This window comes from Pyxicephalus adspersus, chromosome 4, assembly GCF_032062135.1.
Source record: "Pyxicephalus adspersus chromosome 4, UCB_Pads_2.0, whole genome shotgun sequence".
Taxonomy (NCBI): domain Eukaryota; kingdom Metazoa; phylum Chordata; class Amphibia; order Anura; family Pyxicephalidae; genus Pyxicephalus; species Pyxicephalus adspersus.
Window position 1 is genome coordinate 136,143,840 of NC_092861.1, and position 25,230 is coordinate 136,169,069.

The following is a 25,230-nucleotide window of genomic DNA, read 5'->3' on the forward strand; positions in this document are numbered from 1 at the left end:
ACATTTACAAAATGGCCATACAGCCCATTGCAGATGCCCTTCATCTTGGCATATTTGGAAACTCAACTTAAACTGTTACCATATTGGTATATTTTAAAATCCCAATACAATAGGAGCAGACTGTTACTGTACCAGGCTGGAGTTCAGCTTCAGTAAATGCTGTCTGACACATTACACCATTAGTTTATTGGCTGCCTATCTAACTGAATGGATGCACCACATCCCTTCAATTGACATATTACCAAGCAATTATGGGTGTTTGAAGGTACATAAAAAAAAAAAAAAAATTCCAATACATGTCTATAAAATACCATCATTCCAAGGTTTGAAGGTCATTGGTTTCTTCAAAAATAGAATGTGTTTCTCTACTACACATTTCACACGTATTGCTCTTTCAGGAGAAACATCCATATAGTGGTCACAATCTAAAATGTAGCCTTGTATAGAAAGACTGAAAAATGAATGCAATGTAGAGCACACTTTCACTAGTAAAATTGTTCAGATCCTCCTGCTGAATGCAGAGAGCTTTCTTATACAGTTACTGTTCTATACCAGGCATTGCAATTTTCATGATTGACCAAGTTGGAATGCTAAATAAATGGGTTGTGCTATAGAAAACTTCTTAAGATGTAAAATGCATAGCGTAATGCTGTCTGGATCTTTAATAGAATGCATTCATGCTGAACAGAACCTAGACATTTACATAGTCTGCTAATTACAATGGTGCTAGGTCACATTTGCCATGTGAAATGAGGACACAAAACCTTTTAAGGAAAATATTTTTTTTTTGCAGAGAAAGGAATACCACACTTCCTGTTACATCTTAAGGGTAGGAAGTGAAGGGAAATGCATACAATTTAAATGAAGGATTTAATAAGCAGAGCATTTGTGTGTTTTATGCAACGTTTGGGTCAAAACATGGTGATGGAGAAATACAGAAGTGCATGGTGAGCTGTTGGTTGAGAGATGCTCTGTGGACATTACAAAATGTTACTCAAGCATTCCTCTAGGATGTTCATGGGAACTCGGCCGTAGGGGTTTTACATTCCACAAAGTGTAGTTTGTCTATTTTTGGACGGAAACCAAATATCTTCCTATCTAATACATTCTTTTCTACTGACCGTCAGCAGGAGCTCCTGTGGTCCTATATACCTAAAAGTGGAACTAAATTTGTATGTCCCGGAATGCACAAGGAAAGACAGAAGTTCTTTTCCTGGCAGCCAAAGCTGATGCAGCCCATGTGCAATTCACCTTTTGAGTTCAGTAAACCAGAGCAACCAGGAGTGCTGTCTATACTATCTGAGACATCGATCATCATCTTACAAGGGAAAATCATTCCTTAACCGTGTTCAATGACTTTATAATGGGCTGCATCAGGACAAACATTGTGTAGCATCCCAATTTGGTCCAACTATGGAAACTGCAGTGCCTTGAATAGAAGAACCATATCTGGGACATGTATGAAATGTAAAGCAACACCTTCACTGGCTACAAATGTTCAGATCTTCCTTCTGCTGACATTACAAGGGGCTGCACATAACATTCAGTATATGCTGTGCTATAGACAACTTTTGGGAGACTTTGGACTTCCTTCAGGAGCTCTTTAAATAAAGCCTGTGAATGTGGTTGGAGACTGGAGACATGATAATTGAGTTTATTAGAGGTCACCGACAGTCTCTTTACAAACCAGTAATATCTCCTTCTGAAGATTGCTGAGGACTGAACATCATACAAGTATCAAACGGCATGTGCTGTGCAAAGAAAATTTACTTGGTCCCTCTGATGCACAGTAGAAATGTTTTCCTGTCTAACATTCATCTAAATCAAAGAAGAATATCCAACTCATCCTTTAATCTTCTACACTTATGTCCCTATTGTGAGACACTTACTTAGCACAGCCCTTTTGGACATGACCAGGTATGTATTGTGCTTAGATGTCAAAAGCACCTTGAGGGCATTAGTGGGGGTATTGTCTTGACAATCCAGTTGGGTCACGTGATGGCGTATAGCAGAGCTATTTAAGAATGTCTTGTTTTAGTTACCATCAGAAACAGAAATGGCTTCAGTGGATTTACCAAGAAAAATTCAACATGAGCGGATTAAGAAGGTTAGCAATATAATGAATGTTTATTTATAAGGCAATTAGGGCAGACTGACCCTGTCACCTGGGGTGGTGATATTGTGGGGTAGGATTGTATGATGCAGAGCAGTAGGCAGTGTGCAACGTGACAATCAATGCTGACATGTAATGCTGTTCTGTGCAAAGAAACAGTCATTTCTAATCCAAATTTTCATATTACATGTTCTTTCTACATTTGTTCAATCTTTTACAAAATTCTTCCTACAATGTGTGATCTGTCATTAATTGATCATGCTAGTTCTGCCTTGCTAACAAAACGATTCTGAAGTTACCTATAAAATATTTACAGAACAAATATGCAGCAACATTCAGTGGTGGAGAATCTTTCAGGTCCATTTTCAACAGAAATGGCTGATTTTTTCAATTGTTGAAAGTCATATTTACAGCTTTAAAAATTTACCCCATGTAGTCCACAAATTTGAATAGAGCACAACTGGACTAGTCACCTTAGGTCATCAAATATTATTATGCGTATCCAGCGTGGTTTGCCAAGGACTAAGCAGCATAGCACAAAATATATGGAGACTTTGTTACCTCTGTGGGATGTTTTTAATAAAGTGTTCCCCTGCTGTACTCCTATTAATGGTCTCTGTCTGTGTATTGATGTATATCTGGTGAGTTGGAATCAGAGGTGAATGCATTTCCATGGCGGCAGCGGGGCATCCATAGGGTATCCAGGAAATTGCAGAGACCTCATATAGCTTCAGTTGCCTCCTCAAAAACAATGACAACCTTATACATTCTAGAATGCAACTACTTTCATTTGCTAGGAAGGTGATGGATCGGCCTGCCGCCCCTTGATCCTTCCTAGTCAGTGTATCAAAATCACCAACCAAAAGAAGGAAAATAATCCAAAGCACAATTTTCTAAAATGAAGTTAGTTTTCATATATTAAAGTAGACCAGATTTCTGTTCTTTGTATGTTCTAAAACAGGCAGGTCAGACTCAAGAGAGGATCGCCAAACTGATTTGACTTTTTTTTTATTTTATTACTCAATGTTGTTTTATGTTTCAAACTCTAGGAAGTCATTACTGAAGTTTGAGTTCTCCTTCTACTCCTAGCACCTGGCTGTGGGTACATTTCAGTTCTTAGCACCTAATCCAGTAGTAGAAGCTGCTGTGACTAAGTGGATGTGGGCTCTTTATTAGTATTATTATTATTATTACACAGTATTTATATAGCCTCGACATATTAAGCAGCCATTTACAAAATCCATAGTGATGTCACTAACGGTCCTCAAAGGGCCTCACAATCTGATGTCCCTACCATAGTTATATGCCATTACCACAGCCTAGGGTCAATTTTTTGTGGGGAAGTCAATTAACCAAACCGCATGTTTTTGGAATGTGGGAGGAAACCGGGGTACCCGGAGGAAACCCACGCAAACAGAGAACCTGCAAACTCCATGCAGATAGTGTCCTGACCGAGATTCAAACCTTGGACCTAGCCCCTGCAAAGGCCACGGTGCTGCCCTAAATATTTGATTTGTTACGGATGGGTTTTAGTACAGGGTGACTACACTCCCCTGCATGGAGTCCCATGGAGTGAGTAATGTCTCATTTACATTTGCTTTGTCTGGTAAAATCACCACGCATACTAACAGCAAATGCAAACCTACTTTGGGGTGTGCATACACTTTACACTTCTTGGGAATGGTAATGGTGATAACCTGTAAGATCCATTTTATTCTAAACTGAACATTGAGGTGGGAATTTGAAATAAAGCCGCCATATTTACCAAACTGGTGTGTTTTGTGCTCATTGTATTTATTACAAAGAAACTTTTATTCCTTTCCACAGCATTATAAGGATTAGAAAGAGTTCATCCATCCCATTTTCAATGACTAGATTCTGCTATGATTTTTGTCATACCTTATAGAATAGTTAGGCCTGTTTGGTGAATTGTTATATTTAATGAATATATTTTCTGTATTGGTAGCTGCACTTACATGTGAACTGTGTCACCTGCCAAAAAAAATTTGTAATCTGGTTTAATTTTCTTATCTGAACACCTAACTACACAACACATCTAAAGCCGCATACACACTTGCAATAATAATCGTTGGAAAGAATCTTTCGCGATCCTTTTCAATGACTAAGGACTGCACGATGCATGAATGAGCACTGTACATACAGCACCGTTCTTCTCTATGCAGACGGGAAGGGGAGAGTGACGGAGTGGCACCCTGCTGCGCGCTGTCCCCCTTCATTTGCATTAAGATCGTTCCTCCTTCATTGTCTGTGGATCCGCCAGGATGATCGTTCAGACGATTGACGACGTGCTCTGTGCACACTTTAGATTCTCGTCCAATATTGGCCCTGAGACGATTATTGGGCGAGAAGCATTGGAAGTGTGTACGTAGCTTAAGTCCCTTACCAGTGCAGTTATGCAGTAAGAACTTGATTACTTATACAAACCTTAGCAAAAGGACTGCAAAATAATGAATCATCAGCACAATGAATGGGAATTTTTACAACATCTGTGTATTTCTAACAACAATTCACACGTTTAGCCATGTGGCTTGGACAAGTTTGACCTATCAAAGACCTGCTGGCACCGTGAAATTGAATTACATATAACAGGTTGTTTCTTAAACTTTCAAACGTTCTTGGACAATCAACTTCTGCTTTGAGGCATTCCATGGGGAATAGATTTAGGTAGTTGAATTACCTGTGTGGCATTAAAGGTTGGGGTATCTTTTTAAAACAGTGATATAAGAGGTTGGACCAGAGCCCATCTTTAAATATACTTTTCTGTAATCTATAGTAATATAAAGTCTGCATTCCTTGGTAGCCTTATGTCTCAGATTTTACTAAAGGGATCATTCATAAATCCTAGGAGTCGTTTTACTGCCTTATTGTAGATTAAATATTCTTCCTAGATCTTATTTCCCCTACTTGTAGTAGATTTATAATTTCATATACAATAAAGTTGACCTTGATCTATAAGGAAAAGACATTACTGGATCCTGTCCCAATGTGTATTTGTTTCAGTTGTTAGGTTATTATGTTCAAGCCCTTTGCAGGTCTGGGTGTGATTGCTGTAAACTGAACGTCAGCATTACTGAAATGAGCTGACTGCATTATAACACTGAACTCCCGGCAGGCTGAAGACAATGGTTGTAGGTAGTCACCGATAAAAAAATGTATTCTATTTACAGATTTATTTAGAAAAATATCTTACATCCAATTGACTGAACATTGTAGAATACCTAACTGCTCAGGTGCAAATGGGTCCATATTTTGATTTGGTTGGTTTTAGTTGAGTCCTTGTTTGTGTTATTGTCTACAGGATCAGGATGTGGACAGACAGAAGAAAAAGCATTTTACGGAACGAGATGCATGGTGGCTATACTCACTTAGGGTAAGTTTTTATGCATATGTTATTATGTGTAATATTTGCATTCATGTATCCAATTATTCTCTTGTACTCCTTTTAAGGCACAATCCCACTTTTTCTACGTGCCCTGTTCTCTTAAAACTTAGACTTTTGCAGTATTTCCATTTTCCTACAGTCAAGCTGAACTGTAGACAAATATAAAAGAACACATTATTGAAGATATGCCATCAATTAAAAAGTGTGAAATGTATTTTTCAAATGCAAGTACCTGAAATTCACCTGGCACAAACCTTTTGCAGTCCCTGTTCTGCAGGCTCAGAGGAAACAGTGGTAAAAGGAGCCAATCAATTCATGTACTAATAAGAAGCATGGTGATGGGAGGAGAAGCACGTAATAGAAAGATGACCACTAAACTCCATTAATTTCCCAGTAACAGTCTGGGGTGGGTTTGGGAAGTCCTGGGCTCAGAGAAAGTGGATTGAATGAAGCTGGTTAGATCTACATAGACAAACATGCAAGCACTTTATTGCCGGATAGCAGAATACACTTTACTTTGATAAAGCCACACTGTTTGCTAGTATCCTGTACAATTTATTAACAGATTTCTCTACAAACTTAAAACGTCACCATAGGTCAATAACTATTCTTTTATTATATTAAAAATTATTACACCATTTTATTTCTCAATGGTGACATTCTTCCCTACATACTATGCCATGATTTGCCTAAAAACCATAATATCCTATAGGGATCCATAAAGGAAGATTGCGTGGGATGGACGAATTTTTCCCTAAGAAAAAGAATCCTAAGAACATCAACTGCAGTGTCTATACATAATCTCAAGGAGTTATATTCTTCCCATGGGAACCAGTACATGTGAACATCTTCCCCTTGGACATTTAAATATCTGTACAGGGTGACAGCCTTCCCTGCGTAGACTCTGAGTGAGCATTGGCATATCAGAGCAAGAAATATAAATAATACTTTTGACTTTTTTTTTATAATACTAATATTATTAATGCTATAAATTAATTACCAAAATCACACATCAAATTTCATAGCAGGTTGTTGGGGTGTTAGAAGTGAATTAATCCTTATATTCTCTATCTATAATATTAATAATAAGTAATATTTATACTCTGGCTTTAAAGATAAAGATCACTAAATTCAAAAAAGTATTCTACCTTGCAATATGTATGAGAGTTATTAAAAACTTTCTAGATTATGTATACAAAAATAAAAATGGCCCACTATCAACAAAAAAGGTTGGTTTAATCCATTTCTTTTTGATCGTACACTTACATTTAGATGCAAGGATGGCATCTGGGGATGGGCTGGCAGCATATCAGGAGCCCATAGATTAGGCAGTACAAGAACTACAAGGCAAATCCAGAGTAGGCCAAAGTCATACATGGACAATCAGTCCACCCAACGATGTATAAAGGGAGTAGACACACGTAGAGTCAGGTCAAAGGAGTAGACACAAGTAGAGTCAGGTCAAAGGCAGGGGTAGTTCCAGGCTGCGTGTAATCAATGGGTCAAAAACAGGCAATGGTCAGCAAATCAGTAAATAACATGAGAAACTCTCCAGCACAGATTAGCCCAGCTAAACACTATAACAGGTATGGATCACTGGGAGCAGAAAGGCTTTAAAGCCCCAGCAGCCAATGGCAGCACAGGAGCACTAATCAGCTCCTAAAATCCCCTTCAGCTGTGCACAACCTCAGAGTTTGTGCTGGGGATGCCGACAAGGTACTTTTTAGGCTGCACGGCTAAAGGGAAACAGAAGATGCTGCTATTTTCTTGCTGCTGCAAATGACACCACTGGATAGAATAAATGGGGAATGATAATGCGGTGGAGCATAGCACAGGATTGCCAGCCCCCATAAGTATCTCCTAACAGAGGGGTGTCATACTCAAATACACAGTGGGCCAAAATTAAAAACTTATACAAAGTCACGGACCAAACTTGAAACTGAAAAAGCACTGCTACTACAATTCCCTGCATCAAGTAAACAGTCCAATGCGGGGCCTAATGTTATGAGTGGCTGGAACTCCCTCTTCACTGAAATAGTACCGCTAATACAATTCCGTGCATGTATAAAACATTCCAATGTGGGGCCACACAGAGGCTGAGAGGCTGCTGGTCTATAGACGTGAGTGATGCCTGGAATTGTAGAAGCGGCGCTATTTCAATGCAGCGGCGGCGGACTAGCTGCATATCATATTTAGGATTTCTTGGGGGGCCAAAAAAAAGAACGTTGCAGGCCAGAGTTTGACACCCCTGTCCCAACACATAGTTTTTTTTGCCTGTGTTTGTTATACTGTTATAGCGGACTTTTCCTCACTTCCTGTGCTGATGCAATAGGAGGAAATCTCTAAATCAAGAGGTAAAATTTCCTGTTAAGGCAGCCACACATTGTACGGTGACCTGGCATGCCATTTAAATGATCATTTAATGCAGCAAATATAATCCCATTGATTTTATCTATTTGAATGATGTAGTTAGCCTTTATTAAGATCTGACCTTGGCAAATTTTCTGTCCAGATGGAATTTTATCGATCAATTCTGAATGATCAAACAAATATTTGTGTTCCTAAAGAAGTGAAACACTAGAACTAAGGCTCATGTCAAAAAATTTTATTTTTTATATAGAACAAAAACCTCTTTATTTGAAATGTAAATACTTTTCTATATATGCACACTTTCCTAAAAACATATTGATATCGCATTCTTGCCGAATACATAAGCAGCATGTAACCAACCTACTGAGTTTAAAGAAATCAATGGCCTAATTATATGTCTTAATCCTTTCAAAAACTACTTTTTTCAAAAGGTATTCCTGCAGTTCCTGGTTTGATGGAACTTATAAGAAACTAGTGGGACAATTTGCTATGAAGAAAATATGCATGCCTGTATTTAAGAGAATTGTTTTATAACCTACCTTCTCCTGAAGAAGTAAATCTTAGCCCACGAAGTACTAGCATCAGAAAGAAGGGTTTGATTGGACTCCCTTGGATATTAGTTGGCCTACTTGTTTCCTATAAGTGCCTTCGAACCAATGGCTGCAAATAAGCCTTTCGAGAAAATTATTTTTTTGAAAAGGATTAAGACCCATAATTAGGCCATTGATTTCTTGAAACTCAGCAGGTTGGTTCAGGCTGTTTATGTGTTCCATGAGATATCAATATGTTATAAGTGTCACATTTGATAATGGGGCTGTCACATAGTTTACATTTACTGATGGAAACTGTTGCTTTTTTGTTTCTACACTGCTCTCCATGTTTGAAACAAAGACACATTTTTCTTTAATTTACCCCTCTGCTCCTTAGTGTAAAATTTAAATTTAATAATTCAAACATGATTTAGGTTCACATTCCAGACTTTAATTTAAATCTATTTGCATTTCTTTTTCTCCATGTAGATACACAATACTTTTTATACCCAGTCCCCCTTATTTTAGAACACCATAATGTTTGGGAAAAAGTAATTGTAGGTACATTAAAGCAGTCATGTTTAGGAATTTGTTGCATTTTGTTTGCATGCAATGACTGCTTGAAGCCTGAGTGAGGATCATAGGCATCACTAGATGAGAGTATCTTCTATAGAGGTGCTCTGTCTACACTACTACTAAGCCTCTACTACAGCCATCTTTGACTCCTGTTTGTTCCAGATGCTTGTTTCTCCTTCACTTTATGGAAGGCACACTCAGTTGTAATTAAATCAGGTGACTGGCTTGGCCATTCAAGAATTTTCCATTATGGTCCTAGCAGATTTTTATGCTCAGATTGGCAGTGAGGTTGCAATGTGGTTACAGCTTCCTCTGCCTCGGGGAAGATGCAAAAGAAGCTTCTACTCGCAGAAGCCCCCTAAAGAATGAATGAGAGCAGTTGCAATGATACCACAACTCTATACCCTTCAATCTACTCAAGTAATTGATATTCATTTAGCAGGACTGGGACAACCTTACCAATCCACCCTCCACCCCATGGTCTTCTACCACCCTGAGCCCTCCCCCACGCACACACTTATTAGTCCTCTTCTCTTTCCTTCTCTCTCTTCTCTTTTTCCTACTGACACCTATTCTTCTATGCTCTTCCCATCTTTTCCTCTGTCTTCCATGACCTATGTAACAAACACTCTCATCCCAAATGATTGAGGCTTACAGCACCAGCTATTATTATAGGCAACTAATCCCTACCATATCCCCAAACGGAATCCTACAAGATAGGCACCCCTTGAAGGGGAAACTTTATACGGTTATTAGGAACATTTGCAGATTATTTCCCAACATTTTATGTAGACTTGCTCCGGCTCCTGTGGGGTTTTTGGCCTCTGAAGCAATGTGAATTGACTACTGTGATTTACATTGTTATTTGCCATTTCTCTTGTTTGTGTTTCTTTTATATACCTGTAATAAAAAAAACGTAATAAAATGAGAATGAATAGGAAAAGAACAATACAGTACCATTCCCTGTCAATCTCTGTGAAATCTGCAGATTCTGGAAGGGAAGGACCCAGCCGTAGGGAGCGACACAAGATCGCTTACTCCCAAAGCAGATATGAACTTACCCTAACAGATGATAAATCTCTTTGCAATCAATCAATATACCTTTTGCCAATTTTAAAAAGTTCTCATCAAAACAGGTGTCTCCTTTAGAAGATGGCCTCCCAACTCTTATGGTGACATCTGTCTAATTTTGGACATCCTTTTACTTTCACTCTCAGTGACAGCGACCCCCAAGACTAAATAAACGGGTGAATCTTCCCAGCAATAAAAACTTGTCATTCTACATCCTATCACAAAAAAAAAAAAAAATATATATGGCTATGCATACACCCAAGAATATAACAGCATTTAACAAATATATTGTTCTCCCCAACCTCCTAGATCGTACGCTATGGGCAAGGTCCTCTTCCTGTGCATCATTTGTATCTGTCATTTACAATCCCTATGTAATGTGCAGCTCTGTGTAATATGTTGGCTCTTTATAAATAAACTTTAACAATAATAAAAATAAATGCTTGTAACATACAAATATTAAGCGGAATTTAGACATTGGATGAATTTTGTTTGTATCCATGCATGCCCACGGTTTACATTAACATGTTGTTTGTATTACAAGGAAACCCCCCATCCTGGAGCTTATGACCTTCGTGACTTCCTACAAGAGGCCAAGCTTAACCCTGTGCAGCAATCGTACAGCTTTAAAGGGACAGGACGTAAAAAGCCTCTAAATCTGCCTGGGTCTGGAGATGTTCTGCTGCCAGGCTGCTACAAATTTACTGAATTTGGGGATCTGGTGGAGAAGATTCCACTTACCTATTCATTCAGGAACACCCCAAGAAGTGCAGTACAACTCGGCGTTAAAGATAAGGTAACACACACAGGCACTCTGAACTTTGTATCAGATATTACAACATGTTCATCCCAGAGATGTTCCCATTGTTGGGTTGTTCTTCACCTATTGCCCTAATAACTTAAAAGTTTGGGTTGCCCTCACTTTTGGTCCTATGCACAATGATCACTAGGACAAATGAAGGAACAGGGACAACAATAAAACTTTAATAAGGCAAAATTTAAACTTTAGCCTTTACATATACTTTAGGCCTGTAGAAGCAGTTGTGTTTATTTACAACCAGCTGAATTGTATACCAGCTCTGGTTCTCATTTGGAGTGTAAAACTATATAAACTGGATTTTTTTCTGGCACATGATTGGATCGTTAAAGCAGTGCTGGAAGACAAATGCTGACTTCCTGACTTCCTTCCTGAAAGAAGCAAAAAAAAATAAAATCCAACCAATGTGTACCAGTATGTTGGTCACAGCCTTTATTTCAGAAACCTGAAATCGAGTTTACTCAAAATGAGAAGCATTTTATAAACTTTTCTGATGCCTATGTTCTCAAATCATTATTATTATTATTATTATTATTATTAATATTACAGTGACACAGGAGGAGAGGACCCTGCCCCGAAGAGCTTACAATCTAGTATGTGGGGGAAATAACACACAATAGGATGGGAGATATGTAGTGGTGGGAAACATCGACGGTTTCAAAAGACAGAGAAAATGGGTAGGCAAGTTTGAAAAAATGGGTTTTGAGTGCTCTTATAAATGAGCAGAAAGTAGGAGCAAGCCAAATGTGGATTGAATTAAATACATAACAAATTGTGTCTGATCATACAGCTCTCAGGGCTTTGGAAACCATTACAACTTTTGACTTGGCAGATCAGGGTCTGGTTTTGGAGATGTCCACTCCAAAGACCCCAACAAATTTTCGTTTTCCCACCCCTATGTAGAAAATTATGTTTGGAATGTCATTAGGAGGCTTCTGTCAGGACTGACCCCTATCCAGAAACTGATGAGAAGGAACATTCTGCTAATAAAACACTTCTAAAAGCAACTTCAAAGTAAACACAACCATACATTCTAATTTCCCAGACAGATGGAAGAAAACCATCATCTCTGAGGACAGATTCAGAAATCACGAACATGACGGTTTCATTATGTTTTAATCTTTAATATTACATTTTAGTCCCCGAGGACAAACACATTTTACTATGTTATGTAGTTTGAAGTATTACATTTTTTTACAAAGAAAAGTTTGTCTGAAGGTTTGATGGAAAATGCCAGCTATGTCTATGCTTAAAGTGGACCGATGATCACATTTTCAACATTATGTAAATAAGGCTGCAGAAAGCTCCTTCTGTGTATGCCCAGCATTGGGCACTGCATCTCTGAGGACCTTCCTCAAGTGAGGATAAGCAAATGCACAATCTCACGTATGTGCAGAATGAGGTGTGCACTCCTTTTTTTACATTCTGGGGTAAGATACGTCTTCCGTTCTCAAGCCTGCACAGTGTGTGATTGGGAGACGTCATCAAGAACTCAAGAAAAAACAAGATGGTGGCATGGGACATAACAGCAAGCCCCAGAAAGGGTGTGGTATGTACATTGACCAAGGGCTTTCAACATGTAAAGTGGAACTAAACCTAAGCAATCAGGTTATGTATTGCAGGAGAGACAGGTGATGTCCCTTCTGCAATAATACAAATATACATGCCTATATGCAGTCTTCTGTTTTGTGTACACTGAGCTGTGCACACAATCCCAACATACCCAGGTGTCTGGTGTAAGGTCTTGGCCCTGCAAAAGTACTTGCCAGACACCAGTCCCCCAATCTAACATAGCAGTCTTCACCTATAGCAGCCCCGCTGGGCTTCGGGAGACTGGTTGCAGTTCTCAGCACTCGGTTGCCCCCAGGACTTAGTGCCCAAGGGATAGTGTCTGGGGAAGGGCTGGCAGAGAACCAGGAGCCCACAAATAAAGAAGTACTAGGCTTCCACCATGGACCTAACACCGGGTATGAATGAACCCCCGCAGGCCTATGCGAGAGTGATGTCATTCTGTCCAGTCAAGATAGTCAAAGAACCGATCCCGGAAGACTGGGTGATGTTTTCAGCAAAGGAGAGCGTAGAGGTGTGTTTAGTTCTGCAGCTGGCAAATCCAGGCATTTTCTAAAGGAGAGATAAAAAATGACACCCTACATCATTTTATAGTACTGGTTCGGTTTAGTAGACAGACAGGGCAACACCGTGCCCTGTAAATATACATTACGGTGGATCAATGGCTGGAGTCCCAGATTTGAATCATAGCCATAACTTTTTCAGCATGAAAATTGCATGTTCTCCCGATATTTACAGGAGTTTGCGTCATTCACATTTTAATATTAAACTGGTAAGCAAATGGCATTAGATGGCAATGGTAATGGTAGTGACAAGAAATTGCAAGCTTTTGTGAGGTATATAACTATGAACTCTGTAAAGCACTGCATAATATGTCAGCACTGATATATATATATATATATATATATATCATAATAAATTATTTTCAGGCTTGAACATATTTATTTGGATTTCGATATTTTTATATTATAGTATAAAAATAGGAAGCAAGTAGCAAATCTGCAGAGGAGAGGCAGCAAGGTAGGAAGTCAGATTGCTGGCGCTCAGCTATGTACGTCTGATATTTGTAGCTCACCCTGGAGGGAAAGGTGACATTAAATATGTCTTTCTTTTATTTACCAACTGCATGGTGAAACAGGACACACATATTCCGCTGAAAGGAAGGGTGAAAGGTTCGCTCACTAATATACAGCCAGTTGACAGCCTGGCTCTGAGCGATATAAAACTGCCTATGGCGACAGATACATAAGAATTGTGAAAAGTAAAGACCCTTCATGACAAGCTGCAGAAGGCTGCCACAGAGACCCTATTTTATATGTGGCAATTTTATGTTTGTACTTTTATTTTATATATTATTACTTCTCTGCATCTCAATGAAAGCATTGCGAATCGTGACCAAATCAATAAACTAAAAATGTATAATTAGATCCCATAAGTAGACAGCTTCATGAATTGATAGTTATTTAATTGGCTACAGAACCAGCTCAGCCTGAATCTCTGTAAACTAAATTCATGAATCTAATATGTGACCCTTTTATTTGCAGGACCTAAACACAGATCCCTGTCAGTATAATCTCAGCTCACGCCCTGTGGGTATTTACCCGTGCAGGTAAGTAGAAAACTTTGGCCATTTTGTGAAGGTTATATTAGTCTGCATTTTTCTCATTTTTCCCAGTGCTAAGCTTACTTTTCTTTCAGGTGGAGGGGCGGGATGCAGATAAATCTATTAATATCTTGGTAGAGCTGCTAATAATTAAACACATCATGGTTGCCACCTATTAGAATTTTTTGTCTATAAAGCAGCATAAAGGCGAGTTTCACATGGTTAAAAGAATACAAAATTATAGTATACCTAATTCCAATTACCAAGAATAAATTAATCCTTTAACTCTAACTTCCATGACAAATGTAAGGCTCAATTTTTCATCAGGCCCATCCTCACCCATTTGTAAACAGCCTCCCCCCCCAAAAAAAAAAGAATAAAAAAACCTAAACATGGTCTCATCATAAAAGTAAGTAATAAAACTTTCCCGGGGACTCATTCCATCTCTAACTTTATCCCTAATTTAACACTAAGCCAACTTCCTTACAAATAAGCCTCCCCCCCAACACTGAATCTTTGCTCCAACTTTTAAAAGCAGTGAATGTGACATGCACCAAATATTCACAAACTATTCAAAATTAATGGGCTGACAACACAATTTTATCATCAATGCCTGACCTAATGTGCACTGATGCGTTACCAGTACACACAAAAATGAACAGGTATGAATGGGCCCTCTGTTTTCCATCAACCTAAAACTTAACTCATGACCCATTTGTTTTCTTATATTTTTGCCATTAAAAGCATCCAATGCTAAAAGTTAAAAGTTTCGGTGCTAAAATACAAAACACTGTGGTCATGGGGCTGAAATGAAATGATTCTGTTGCTCCTCAAATTTAATTCATCAATACACAGAAGTTGAGAGTAAGTCATTGTATAATTGAGAAAATAAGAAGTAATTCATCATAAACATAACCACATAATAGGTTAGTTTGATAAAATAAAAAAACAATGTAATAAAGCATCCATAGAAATTAACTTGGCTTTCACACAAACAGCACCTACAACACATTGGGACTTATTTATTTAAGCACTCCAAGACTGGAGAAGATAAACTATCATAGGTGAACCTGGATGATCCAAAAAATAATTTCTCTGTAATAGGAAATATGAAATCCATGGCAGGATTGCTGGATCACCCAGTTTCCTCCATGACAGTCTTGGAGAGCTTTAATAAATCAGGCCCATTGTTTTCTCTAAAGGAAAAATAAACTGCAATGGAATACTAACAAAGGTTCAAATCTTCTATACTCCATATAGTTTTGGATAATGTCCTATTTTAAAACAGGCTAGGTTGCAAAAACAAAGAACTGATGGAAATATTTCAGTGTGTATACAGTAAATGAATTAAGATATCTGTGACCTGTCAGATGTGTTAATGTTTAACATCATGTTCCTCTATTGTCAGTGTGTTGTGCACCTGTGTATGTACTGCTAACACAACATGGGTGGTGTGTCTCTTCCCTTTCTGTAGGCACTCCATGTTTCGTTCTGCGGTCCAAAGGTTCCCAACCATCTACTTTGCTCCAGTAAGTATAATCAGAGATTGGATTTTGTAGCTGTTTATCAGCAGTGAGCAAGTAAAGACCTTGTTCAGGCATGGATTATCAATATGGCACGTCTGCACTTTCCAATTGATCTGCTGCACTCGATATTATCAAAGAGAATTATTGTAGACTGCTAATACAGTACTTAGTGCTTTTTATAAAACTAAATTCACTGTTTCCATTCCTAATGTAGCCCTGAATACTCTACTGACTGTTATTATTGCTCGTTGTCTTTATAAAAGTTTTGTCAAGTTCTCAGATGTAAGTTGGTATACTTTTTCCAAGATTCCAGATTTGTTTCATTTGACAGGTATAACATATTTACCAACTAGGTCTGAGGAGGGCAGGATACCTGTTCTGCAACCTGATATTCTTTCACATTGGACTTTTGCATGCACAAACTGTGGACAAATGGTAAGCAGGAACTCTCAGGTTCTTTGCCGGACTGCAATGCATTTTTAGGCTCCTTAGAGGCCTTGAAAAAAACGTGGTTCTGACATGTAAAATACTGACCATTGCAATGATTAACTTTGTGTTCCAATCTGTTGGTACTTAAAAATAAATAATAGACTCATTATCCAAAACCAAGCACAGAAGTTGGGAGGGTCATCAAGGCACCAGGGTTTAGAGGTTTTTTACTTCTTGACAACACATGCAGATTTTCCCGCTGGGTGTCTGAAGGTGATTGCTTTTGTTTTTCTACACAGCTACAGTTGGTGAGTGAAAAGTTGAATAAAAAGACTATTATAGGTTATTATACTGAATATATATATATTCAGTATTAAGAATAAAACACATATATAATATGCATATCTGACAAGGGAACCACCTGCAATAATAGCAAACGCTGCAGGGCTTCTAGTAGAGGCGAGATGGTTGCACTAGCAACAGTATTATGTTATCCGCATTTGTCATTAGACAATAGGTAACCACTGTTAAAAAAAAAAAATCACCCCAGGTGATGGCTTGCTTTGCAGAATGTGGCAAGTTACCTGCTTGATTAGCTTCTGAATGGTACTTACTGGCTGTCAATCAAGTGCCAGAATAACAAACTGTCTTCTACAACTCTTCATATTCCTTTAAGACACAATGAATTGCTTTAAAATATTTGTTACTTGGGGTGGATTTTGACTTCACGTAGACTTTATGGGAAAGTAAAGCAGATCAGGTGCAAACAAAAGTTGTGAGCCTTTATATGCATCTCAACACTTTGTCTTTCCAAGTCTGGTAATCAATTAAAAATTAAACAATAACTACCAAGTATACACCTGTAGATCTCATAGTTCCTATACAATAATAGACTCAATAGTAAAACACTTTCTGTGCACTGTTAAGCCCATTCATGTCTACTGCTTGGAGATTATGTGAATAATGCATTGAAATTTTAGATTTGTTTGCCTTGCGCGGTTTAGGTTACGTCCTCTTGGAACCGGCAGCATGTATCCATGGTTTCCATTTCCACAACCTGTTGTTTGTAAACCTGGTGAGGATTAGACTTTTGTACTCCGATTATCACCTGTCCAGCTTACTCACCTATTTTGGAATATCATGTCCTGATATATCATATAAGAGCAAAGCTACAAAAAGCATACTATATTATTAAATCATTATGCCACCTGATGTGAAATAAAGAAAAAAGAGAAGCATAATACAATTTAAATCAGCATGCCCTTTGCACTGCACTGTTCATTACAACAACTACAAAAAGATTGTGCCATCGTTAGTACATTGCTTACATCAGTCAAACTTTTTATCATAGAGAGACCCTTAAAGTAACTTTTAGGGTTAGAAAGCCCCTATACACAATTACCAAATCTAAAACTCACAGTATATTAGCATTAAACAATACATTAAAGTATATATAAACAAAGGAATATGGTATACATAATTGACATCTAGGGATCTACTAAACATTCTCTGGTGGAAAATCAATTACTGCCATTGAAACTCAAGAACCTGGATAATTTCCCACCAGGAAAAGTTTCAGGTAATGTCAGATCCACTGTTTAAAAAAATCCTCTAGTTTTCCTGCCAAAATATTATTTTGGTAAAACTAAACAAAAAACTACAACTAATAATAATGGCTGGAAAATACATTAAACACGGTTTGCTAAGTTTCTTTACAGGGGAAGTGACAACCTACTAGGATGGTTAATGGAAACGTGCCCTTAAACTGAAGGACAGTGGAGTGCTCCTTTATGTTAGTGATCAGGGTAGTTTGCGCTTCCATTGGTAATAAGTGAAAAAGTGGCACCACACATTGGTAGACAGTAGAGTAGGACCATCTTAGATTATGATCAGTGGGATAAGGATCTCCTTATTTTAGTGCTGGTCCCATACTACCAGTGGAAAGAATGCTGCTAACATTGGTGATCAGTGGGAAGAAAGAGTTCTTTATAGATATCTTAAAAGATCATTGGTGTCATTAGCTACTTATCTAAGAATCACAAATTGCTAATTTCTTAGGAAAACCACTAGGATCCTTGGGAATCCTGATTAAGAACAGCTGTCCTATATGTTTTACAGTGTTTATAGAGAACAGCCACTTATAACATTTCCTGGGTCAATGACCCTGTTACCATCATACACATATTCTGGGAACAACTTTAGAAAGGAGCAGATTACCCTAGCAGTGTGTTTGGATGAAAAAAGATCACACGGAGGAAGGCCACAGAAAGTAAGAGTGAAATCAAACCGTACAGATAGCATCCGTTGTAGGAAGTAGTAGAACTGCAGTTCTGCAAGGCGATAGTACTAATCACTATAATCACTAGGACATGGTATTGCTATGTGCCTTGTCCTATAATAAAACCAAATATAGCAAAAAGTGGAGGCATTCCCCTATCAACCAAAATGTGTTTCCGTTGATAGTTAAAGAATGGAAACATCTGATTGGCTTCTAGGTATTCCTTTGCAGCATTCTTGTCAGCATCAGCATATATACATTTTGAAACACTTTATTGCATATTCAGTGTTGTCGGTGACATTTGTGTAGTCATTTCCAAACAAGTAGAAGTCATTGGGGAAGCATAGTTGGCTCAGTGGATAGCACACTCATTTTTGCAGTGCTAGGTCCCAGGTTCAGTTCCCAAAAACATGCAGTTAGGTTGTTTGACTTCCCCTTAGGAGTTAATGACATATGACTGTGGTAGGGACATTACATTATGACTATTGTCTCTGTAAAGCTCTGTGTAATATGTCAGCACTATATAATTACAAGTAACTAATAAATAATAAGTCATCTTTCACTCCTCTGAAATTACAATGTTAATGTTATGGGTTACTGCATTTTGCATGTCATCATTAATTTCTGCACTGCCTTAGTGAGGTAATATTAATGTGAAATCTAAAAACAGTTCACAGAGATTACACTGATCGGAAGCTTTTGGGTGGTGCACTGATAACATAAATTATAGGTGCAACACCCGAATCAGGGAATGGCCCTTAGTAAACTTTTCCTGTCACTGGCAATCTCTGTATATAGACTAGAAATACTAGCTCAGTGGTTAACAGCAATGGAAAACCCAGCTAGATAAGTTCTGCCTTCTATTTGTCCTCGTTGCTAATGTCACAATGACAGAAAGCAATGGAGAATCCATAATTTGGGAATGGAAGAAGTGAAGGTATATTCTCCAATGGGGACACATGTTCCAATGTCAACTCCCAAGGGCACTTCATATCACTTTCATAATTTATCATTCAGGCATTATTAAAGTAAACATATTAGACATTTTAGGCCTCATTTACTAGACCTCTCCAAGACTGGAGTAGATAGGCTATCACGGGAGAACCTGGGTGATCCAGCAAACTTGGAATAGATCTGATCCAGGAATACAACATTGGCCAACTAATAGCAAATTATTTTTAGGAAATCCATTGCAGGTTTGCTGGATCATCCAGGTTCTCCCATGATAGTCTCCAGTCTTGGCCCATAATGTCTAATATATGTCCCTAACTGTGGGTCTAGCTCTGAATAATGTCTGAATGCTGAATTATGAAAGTGATGAGAATTCTCATGATAGTCTATCTATAAAATGGCCAGTTGTTTTTTGAAGTCTTTCTAGGTATGAAGGACTTTTTCCAAAGTCCCCTCCAAAAGTTTCAATTAAATTCCAGGGGAGATATCACAGGAAACATCAGGAAAGAGGTTGTTAGGAATAGGATATATGTTGCATACATATTATGGGAAAGACAGTTTTCTAACAGGGCATATACTCTGGGTCTGTAGAGTATGTCTTAGGGTTTATTAGAACTGGTGGCACCTACATTCCAAAGGCTGTAATAGTGGTAAATATATCACCAGGCTATGCTTGACTTTTGTAACACACAATTACAAATCAAGTTTTCAGACCCCATTATCTCAATAAGCTTTCACTTGATATTTCTTTTCACTTTCCCAAAATAGTTATACATATGATATGATAAAAAAGTGGCTATAAAACTAAAACATTTGCTGTGACCCATCATCCAGTATAATGAGTTTCCACCGCTAATATGTTCATGTACAATTTCCAGAAACTTGTAAGTTGCAACAATTGATGTTCTTCATTCAAGTAGAAACACAAATCTCTCTTAGAATATTGCTTTTCTTCCAGAAGAACATTTCTTTAAACCTTTCAGCAACAAAGATCCCTGTATCCCCTTGTGTAATATATTTCAAATTGATTTCAAGTGTTTCTGTTCCTATCAGTTTGGAGGGGAAGGATTTTGCTGTAGTACTTGAGACCATCAGCATTGCTATAGAATTTATATGCATTTAAAGAGATCTAAACTAATTTCTGGGCTCCCTGGGAAATATGAAATAGCTTCCAAATAAGATAGAAAAAAAAGAAACAGCCAGCTAATATAATGTGAGAAGGAAATGTACAGATATGGCAACACAGGTTCATTGTCATTTAAAATAATTGATGTTATGGGGCCATTCAATGTTGGATGGTCTAAATAAGGATCCTGAAATTTTTATAATGGGGAACAAAAAAGTAACAGGCATGCAGAGACAGGGAATAATGTCTATAGAAATAAAAAATAAAGAATCATGCAGAACATTGGCTTTCATTGGCTTAATTTTCACTTGATAATGATCTGTTGAATATCAAGTTTGGTGACAAAATTAAAGTGGAACGACACCTAAACACAAAGAAAAGTCACCAGGTGGTCAAGATTTTTGGCAAGAGAGACATGTCTCTTTTACCCAAAAAAAATTTTTTTATTGTAGGCTTAGATAATTGTGGCTTTTTGTTTTTTGCCTACACTGCAAGACTCTATACATGGCACTGCTGTGAATGGGCCAAGAACAATGTAACTCCTGAACACTTGCAGAAGTTACATCATCAGTGGCTGTCCAATGGTCAAAGAGGATTGCCATGGACCTGGATGAGTTGCCTGCGAAGATGGCAGCTTTACGGAAGCAGAGATGACAGGTACCTGGACCTGTCATCACTACAAGGTACCTACAAAAAGGTAAATGTGTTGCATGTTTGCTGTGCATTCCTGAAAATTATGGCAAATGCTCATCCACACCAATGAAAATTTAGTGGCAGCCCATCTACAATTTATTATTGGGATTCGCAAGGGGCATATGAGTGACATCATGATGCCAGAACCCTGCGCACTCTCAGACCTGTCCAGAGACACAACCCGTCCACTGCCCTGAGCCTGCGATGTATACAGGAGAAATGGTCTGTGGCTCTGGTCCGTGCATCCCCCAAGCGGGGTCCTTCTCTGATCCCGCTGGGGGGTGCACAGGCCAGAGCCATGGCCCACTAGGATCTGGGGTTTGGGACCCCTGGTGTATAGTGTGCCCCTGCACAAGGGCACACTACCATCCCTCTTGGGTCACCAAGTCAGTTTTGCACAGTGACCCACTGTTGGCTATGTCTGCAACAGGTGTTCATTGTGTAATTTTTCAAGATCTGTTCGATAATCCAGTGTAAAGTATTGCTTTTGTGCCAAAGTGTTCTGTAATAATAAATGATCACTTACTTTTGTGCAGGGTCTTATATGTGTACTTTCTGTAGTTTTTATCTGCCAGCCTGTATTGGTTGACCTGTTGGATCCTTCCTACAGGCCATGTGTAACACATTGATTATGTCACTGACAGTTTTAACTTGGGTTTGCAAAGGCATTTGGTGCACATACACAAATAAAAAAAAGATAAGAATAAGTTTTTTTATTAGTAGTTTTATTGATGCAGCTTGTTATTCAATCCCTTGTAATAGGTAAGGTGAATAGTTCAATAATAGTTACAAATATGTGCTTATTGGAAATTTATTATACTTACATATATAAGACCTAATACTGTGGTTAAATATAAAAATAAAAAGTTTTTTCATTATATACTTTTATTGTGAGGTTTATGGAAGATTCTAAAGCACCATAATGATTTTTGTCAGCACTTAAACAACAGTTGAAGTCATGCACTTGTAGCCTTGTACACAACACGCAGAGAAATATTTTAGGCAATCACAAGTCCACATAGCTAACATGGTACAGAGAGGAAAGAGGTAAGACGAGTCACATAACCTATTATTTAGCTAAGCCCTGACTTAGTGGGATACACTGTTCAGTATTATTTAAATTAAACCATCACATGCTGCAGGGGATAGCACAGTCGGATGCCTGCCAAACCAACAGGATTAATTGTTTTATTTAACATCAACGGGTTATATTGTTCCTTACAGAGATGTCCTGAATCCCCTGAACAATTTTAAAGGAATATTTACCTTTTAGTTAGTGTAAAACCTTTATTACACTGTTATTTTTGTTTTTATACCTTGCTCTTAAATATCTTTTCTTTCTTTCTTTCTTTCTTTCTTTCTTTCTTTCTTTCTTTCTTTCTTTCTTTTTCTTTCTTTCTTTCTTTCTTTCTTTCTTTCTTTCTTTCTTTCTTTCTTTCTTTCTTTCTTTTTCTTTCTTTCTTTCTTTCTTTCTTTCTTTCTTTCTTTTTCTTTCTTTCTTTCTTTTTCTTTCTTTCTTTCTTTTTCTTTCTTTCTTTCTTTCTTTCTTTCTTTCTTTCTTTTTCTTTCTTTCTCTCTTTCTTTCTGTCTTTCTGCAGTTATTTTTGTTTTTATACCTTGCTCTTAAATATCTTTCTTTCTTTCTCTCTCTCTCTCTCTCAATAAGGCTATGTACACATGTGCAGTGGTTCTTGTCCGCTAATCAGACAAAACTCTTGTGTGTGTACAGTGCTTGTCATCCATTGTCGACCAACGGGCTATGGACAGCGAACGATCTTAATGAAAATGAAGGGAAGAGAGTCCGTTGTCCCCTTCCCCTCTCCATAGGGCAGACCGGTGTACAGCTCTCGCTCATGCATCGTGTAGTCATTTGTCATTGGAAAGGATCTTATTGCACTTGTGTACCTAAGCCTAAGAATGGTTAATATCTTGTAGTTTGATTAGGGGGACTTCCCTTCGTTCCCTGCCCTGTGAGTGATTGAGTTTTTTCTAAAATTTATCTCTTATACAATTGTCCCTTCAACAGGTATCCTCATTGGAATATTTACTCTCATTTTGTATTTTGGCAAAAATCTTTCCTACATTTTCTATTTTGGGGGCAATGATCACCAGAACCTGGTGATCCAGTATTCACCCCAAAGATGTAATATGGCAAAATGGCACCCAAAGGAAGGAAGCAGCTTTGCTCCCCCTTCTCCCACCACCAACACATCTTTGATTGAATATCATAATTTATCTAGTTTCACATACTTTATTAGAAGTGCACACCTTGTGAAATGACAGGTAGGTGCATAGCTTTGACCCATAGTGCTGTTTGCTTCAGACATATGAATCTTGTAGCTGAGTCTTCTAGACACGATTTGGCCCTAAATCCCATCAATGGGGACATAAAAAAACAATGAAAATTTGGCAAACGAAAAAAAAAACATTATCTGGCGATGAAAAATTATTTGTTACTGAAAACACATAAGCATGGACAGTCCTCCACCCTTCGAATGTTTGGTGAATGCTAAATTCATTGCTTTATAAACAGACCTCTTAGAAGGTCTGTCAGCAATATAACCCTGAAAAGGGTTCTGCCCCCTCTAGTCAAAAGTTTTAGTTCTAAATATTTGTAGGAAAAGAAAAAACAAGTTTCAATGCATTCCAGAGCCATCAAAAATATTTTTGCAGCAATCCACTTGTACAAAAACAATAAAGAAATTCATACAGATATAAATGCCCCTTTCACACCATGAACAGACCGCTGGCTGGAGTGAAGTATAAAGACCTGGCTATTCTGTGTGGCAGGGTTTTATGAATGACAAATTCCATGGCAAATAAACATTTCCATATTTGTACTACAACTGTAAATGTAGCTGCCTGTCTGGAGTTTTATTTTACTGCTGCCATACTGCATCAGATGTGGATGCATAAATTAATTTCCAAGTTGGAATTTGCAGGTGTTGCAGTGAAATTTACTAGGATATATGTTCATGTAGAATATAACAGGAGGACAGATTGCAATGATAAGTTATAAATGATCTGGAGACGTGTGCATGCGTCAGTATCTCTACATAGCAGCAGACTCTGTTGTATGTGGGTGCAGGATGCATCCAATTCATTATCTGCTCCTTAAATAATAACACGTTTGAACTTGCTGACATGCTGAATGCCATATCACACTGCTCCGCTCTCTTAGTTGTTTAGTGTTTGCTGGGATTTTTGCCTCTTGAATTGTTGCTGGGCAACAGGAAAAGAACTTGTGTGTAGTGTCTAGCACTGTGCATATGGAAGGCCTGTGCCGGTTTCATGCTGTACTGTGCATACATCAAAGCCAATTGTATAAACAAGAAATGTGAGGTGGAACCAGGAAAAATGGGGTGGACAGGCAAGGGTACAAAAGGAAGACTATGACAAATCACCGAGCCTCAGGGCAAGTGTTGGGGAATAAATAAAGAGCTTTGTCACTTTGAACCTTTAATAGTAACACCGTCACAATTGTGTGTCAGCCCATTGCTGCCATTGCATTTTATTGGCACTGGAGATTGACGATTAGAGAACAATAGTAAAGCTATCTACAAACATCAGGTGCAAATAGTGTGTCTTGGGCAAAAATATGAAGTGTACATTGGCCCCCCGACATCATTCATCAATCCATCATGGTGGATGAACGGCTAATTGGAAACGACTGCTGTTCACTCCTATGGAGGAGAGCACAGTGGGTGCCGTTTACGTCTTCCTTCCTCCTCCCCTTTTCATTGGACAGAATGGCGCTGTGTGTACAGAACTTGTTTGTTTGTCCCTGGAAACGACCTCCATCAAACATTCCTACAAAGCTATAGAATCTGGATCAGGTCCAAGCCTTTATTCTACAACTGTCATTACCCAGAGCAAATAGATGTGACTGGGGGCTATTGGCTAGGCAGTAACATAAAACTGTTTCTAAAGCTGTTTCTAAAGGGTTCCCTGAGTACAGGTAGTCTCCGGGTTATGTACGAGATAGGGACTGTAGGTTTGTTTTTAAGTTGAATTTGTATGTAAGTCGGAACAGGTACATTATTTTATTAAATGCAATTAGGTCAGATGTTTGTCTCAACATGTTATTAGGCAGCATGGTGTCATTTACTGTATAAAATCCTCACTGTGAGGTAATTACAAAGTAAAAAAAAAAATGTATGGAGCCTAGACATTCA

The 25,230-nt window shown here is 38.2% G+C and overlaps 1 protein-coding gene across 1 annotated transcript in view; it reads left to right on the forward strand.

Moving 5' to 3' along the window:
• Nucleotides 1–2,056: 2,056 nt before the first annotated feature.
• STPG4 (sperm-tail PG-rich repeat containing 4) overlaps nt 2,057–25,230 on the forward strand; it is a gene marked incomplete in the record, with an annotated part of 41,677 nt that continues 18,503 nt past the window's right edge. Inside the window, 5 exon segments of the mRNA XM_072410286.1 lie at nt 2,057–2,107; nt 5,433–5,504; nt 10,608–10,859; nt 13,994–14,058; nt 15,527–15,581. Coding sequence (XP_072266387.1) covers nt 2,057–2,107; nt 5,433–5,504; nt 10,608–10,859; nt 13,994–14,058; nt 15,527–15,581 — 495 coding nt within the window.